The sequence below is a fragment of the Odontomachus brunneus genome, unplaced genomic scaffold (genome assembly GCF_010583005.1).
Source record: "Odontomachus brunneus isolate Ranch 3 - 2012 unplaced genomic scaffold, Obru_v1 Obru_scaffold_257, whole genome shotgun sequence".
Lineage (NCBI taxonomy): Eukaryota > Metazoa > Arthropoda > Insecta > Hymenoptera > Formicidae > Odontomachus > Odontomachus brunneus.
Window position 1 is genome coordinate 354793 of NW_022639707.1, and position 5038 is coordinate 359830.

At 37.6% G+C, this 5038-nt stretch overlaps 1 protein-coding gene across 3 annotated transcripts in view; it reads left to right on the forward strand.

The window, feature by feature from the left end:
* LOC116852819 overlaps positions 1 to 3638 on the forward strand; it is an 86568-nt gene extending 82930 nt beyond the window's left edge. For all 3 annotated transcript variants that reach the window (XM_032833512.1, XM_032833514.1, XM_032833513.1), the window contains 2 exons: positions 2027 to 2201; positions 2297 to 3638. In XM_032833512.1, the coding sequence (XP_032689403.1) occupies positions 2027 to 2201; positions 2297 to 2803 (682 nt within the window). In that variant the 3' untranslated portion in view covers positions 2804 to 3638. The remainder of the gene's footprint in view (positions 1 to 2026; positions 2202 to 2296) is intronic.
* Positions 3639 to 5038: the final 1400 nt, after the last annotated feature.

The following is a 5038-nucleotide window of genomic DNA, read 5'->3' on the forward strand; positions in this document are numbered from 1 at the left end:
CACACACACACACACACACACACACACACACACACACACACACACACACACACACACACACACACACACACACACACACACACACACACACACACACACACACACACACACACACACACACACACACACACACACACACACACACACACACACACACACACACACACACACACACACACACACACACACACACACACACACACACACACACACACACACACACACACACACACACACACACACACACACACACACACACACACACACACACACACACACACACACACACACACACACACACACACACACACACACACACACACACACACACACACACACACACACACACACACACACACACACACACACACACACACACACACACACACACACACACACACACACACACACACACACACACACACACACACACACACACACACACACACACACACACACACACACACACACACACACACACACACACACACACACACACACACACACACACACACACACACACACACACACACACATTGGGACATTGAATGAAGTGATTTTTCGTGAAAATTAATGCTTTATTTAAAAAAAGTCGTAAAAAACATGTCACTGATAATATTGTCCATCGCTAGCCATTACTTTTTCCCACCTTTTTGGCAGCATTTGAATTCCACGTCGGAAAAACGATATGTTTTTTGAAGCTATCCAAGAGTCGACCCATTTCTTAGCATCTTTATAAAAATGGAAGTGCTGCTCCAGTGCTAGCCAGGCTATGTGCCATCGATCGAAACAAGTGATAATCGGAAGGGTCAATGTTTGGTTTGGAAACCGGGGGAGGGGGGGTAGGACTTCCCATTTAAGCGTTTCCAAGTAGGTTTTCACCGGTTGTGCAACATATAGCCGAGCGTTGTCATGTTGCAAAATCACTTTGTCATGTCTCTGCTCGTATAGCAGCCGTTTTTCCTTCAGTGCTTGGCTCAAACGCATCAATTTTAGTCGATAGCAATCTCTCGTGTTGGTTTCGTTCGATTTGAGCAGCCCATAATAAACTACACCTAGTTGATCCCACCAAATGCAGAGCAGAAGCTTCGAACCATGGATATTCGGCTTTGTCAACGATGTTGATGCATGGCCGGGTTTACCCGGCCCGATCTTCTACGCTTATCGTAGTGTATCCACTTTTTATCGCCAGTCATGATACGATGCAAAAAACCTTTTCTTTTCTACCGTTGAAGCAGCTGTTCACACGTGAAAAGACGCCGTTCGACGTCTCTCGGCTTCAACTCGTACAGCACCCAATGTCCTTGTTTTTGAATCATTCCTAATACTTTTAAACGTTTCGAAACTGTTGTGTGATCAACTCCTAATCATTCTGCAAGTTCAGCTAGCGTCTGACATGAGTTTTCATGAAGTAATACCTCCAATTCTTCGTCTTCAAACTTTTTCGGTGCGCCAGAGCGTTCTTTATCGTCAACATCAAAATCATTATTTTTGAAGCATCTAAACCAATCTCTGCATGTTGTTTCCGACAAAGCATGGTCGTCGTAAGTCTCAACAAGAATTCTGTCTGCTTCAGCTGCGAATTTTTTTTGAATAAAGTAGTGCAGTAAAATTCCCCGCAAATAGTCTTTTTTGGCACGAAACTCGATATGTTTAACACTATGAAAAAAAGTTGTTTACACTTCAGCGAAATGACATACATTGAATTTCAAATTTGCTTATAGTACTTCCTTATAGATGCGTTACCATCTTAAACTACACGCATGCAGTTCTGGTAACGCCGTCTGTTGGAAAACAGCGAGAACTTATTCAAGCTCTTGATATATGCACACACATGTATATGTGTGCATGTGTACACGTGTGTACTCACACGCGTGCGAGCGCGTGCACACACACATGTACACGCATACACAAGCGTTATTCTATAAAGTACTAAATAAGTATTTAAAATAAGTATTTTTATCGTATAAATAAGTATTTTAAATAAATATTTTTATTGTATAAATACTATGTTTGTTTTTTTAAGTATCGAAAGTGCAGTAAGGAAATTAACAAAGGAAATGAAGAAATATATAACAGCTTTGATAAATTTGGATAAAGCAGATCAAAGATTAAGTATAAATCTAACTAGTTGTGGATTGGCATATAATGATGGTGAATACAGAAGAATAGTGGAAGAATATTTTTCTGTCGCTGCGCAAGTATGTTAATATCCAATATTCTTTTAAGAAAATATTATTGATACAGTATGTGGGAGAATAAATAAGTATGTATATATATGTATATATATATTTAGGTTGGCAGAAACATTCAAGAAATGACTAGTCTATGTCATAAAACATTTATAGATCCTCTGAAGAAATTAAGGAACGAATTCGTCACTATTGCTGCAGCAATAACAAAACGTGAGGATCTAGTAACTTCATGGAAATACTCGTATAATCGTGTAAAGAAATTGCAAGAGAAGAAAGATAGAACTGCCAATCATATTGCAAAGTTAGAAAGAGAACGAAGAGTAGAAAAAGCAGCCGCTAAAGATTTGAAAACTATACACACACAATTACTTATGGAGTTACCAGTATTCCTCGAGAAAAGACTTGAATATATTAATCCTTGCATTCATGCAGTGATTATAATACAATTAAACTATTATGGATGTGCGACACAGCTATATACACAGTTAATGCCTATGCAGTACTCTGAATTAATTTCAAGTGTAACATTATCTGAAGAGGAATATCAGCGAGTTGTAAAAAGTGAATTAAATAGATTAAAAGCACTAACAATAGTAAAGGATTTTTAAACAGAAAAAAATATTACATTTATTTAGTATTTAAAATAATCTTACAAAAAATATATCATATACTTGAAAAAAATTTGTTTATTCATTAAATATATATATGCGTGCACATAGAATGGACTATTTTAATGCATTATCTTCAATTTAATTAATTATTAGTTTAGAAAAAAATATTTTTATAAAATATATTTGTCTTCAAGGGTGAAATGAGATTATGACTTTATTTAAATTTTTTAGGTTACTCCTTTAAGGTCATATTAAGGGATTATACCTACCTGCAAGATTAAAAAAAACTCGCTTTTTTGGGATTTTTTTTATTAAATAAAAAATCTATTTCTGCTTTTTATTGGATAAAATATATTTTGAACAATATCTACGATTTTTTTCAGTAAAAAATATTAATGACTTGCTATAATTTCAGCCATCATCCGGAAGTCTGCATTTTATATGTTTTACGGTGAGCAGCACCAAACCGAGATTTTTCATCTAAAATAAAAAATCTAAAGAATCTGTTATAGTACATTCTACAATTCAGTCCTTGACCAATGGATTTTTTTTAAATCAACCAGAAATAAATGGCGGCTGTTAGAAAAATGCGATATCGAATTTTCACTAAAAATAGTCGTAGTTTTTTAATTGTAAAAAATAATGCATCGGAGAAAAAAATCATGATCAAGGACTAAATTATATTGTGGGCTATATTTGTGCAAAAGTTGAGTGGTTGAACGGTTCTTGAGATATTTTGCTCACCGACTTGAAAAACATAGTTTTGAGAAAAACGTGTTTAAAGTATCAAGTTATATTTACACTTGAATGAAATGAAAATTTTTTGAACTTACATGGAGTCGTTGATTCCAGAACCATACGAGATCTCTTCTTTACCAATAGCAGCCTCTAAAACATGAATTTGTGGCTATCTTCGAGACATTCTGGCTTCCCAGGAAGCGTTCATCTGCGCGCGTTTCTTCGAAATAGCGATGCGGGCATCGTCCATCCGTGTGACATATTGATGTGAATTTGGGCCGCATGTAACTCCGATTATATGTAGCATTTTCAATAATATTGCGTTATCTTCATTGAACATCACAGAAGCGATAAACAGCTATTTCCACCATAACACTGCCACTTAGAATGATTTTTGGACTGATTTTCCAAATCATTTGTTTTAGGCTCTCATTATTATTTTGTGTAAATCCGCCAACACATTTTTCGAGTAACTCACAAAGGACTTTCGGCAACGCGGAAATTAATAAATCTGAAACTTTGCAGAATTATAGACAGGCAAATTTAATAACTAAACAATTTTTCGTTGATGCCTGTGTTACGTCTGGATATTACGTCCTGGTAGAGAACGCAACACGACGTAAGGTCTCGATCGTACTAGCAAGTCGAGTTACGAGTCAACGACCAGAAGGATCGCTTTACGCGTGTACCGACGTACGACGAGTGGTCCTTTTTCGATCAGAGAACTGAATCTCTTTATCGCGGACGGACCGAGAGCGGATAAGAGAAATGAAGGGGGAAAAGGGAAGGATTCGAAAAGAAATTGTGATATAATTTGAATTGGAATTTAGATAATTCTTAACGATTACATTTATTTTCCTCGCGGGGTTGTTACAATTTTTATTAATTACTAGCACGGAGACAAAGTACGCGCGTGTGTGTGTGTTTGTGTGTGTGTGTGTGTGTGGACTTCTGGGTGAGGGTGAGCACTAATGTTCAGGATCATTGGGAGGTAAAGAGAGTGAAAAGTTCTAGGAGTCTAGGAAGGAACCTGTGCGTAATCCGGGACAAATACTGTACGCGAGCTACCCGGAGTTAAAGTTTTGATATTGAAGAAAACGAGTAACAAACTATAACTTACTGTTGATGTGCGATTTGGAGGAGAGAGTAACTGTTGCTGGATTTCTCAGTTGGGTCCCTTTCGATCCTCGTCTGGATAGAACCTGGTGTTTGTGTGTGAGGGTTGTGGACGATCGCACGATGAATACAGCAATAAGCACAGAGAGTTGAGTAGCTGAACCCTTAGGGTACTTGGATTTTTCCTCAGTGGTAGTAGAAGCACAAGAGTAAGAGAAGTCCAAGAGAAGTGACGTCCAAGAGAAGTGAGGTAAAAAGAGCGTAAGAAGAGGCCGAGGTGCGCGGAGTCGCGCTTATATACGATATTAACTGGAAATGGTTTGGTAGGGAAGATGTGGAAATTTGGGGGTTCCTAGGTTGTTGGATTCGTCAGAGAAA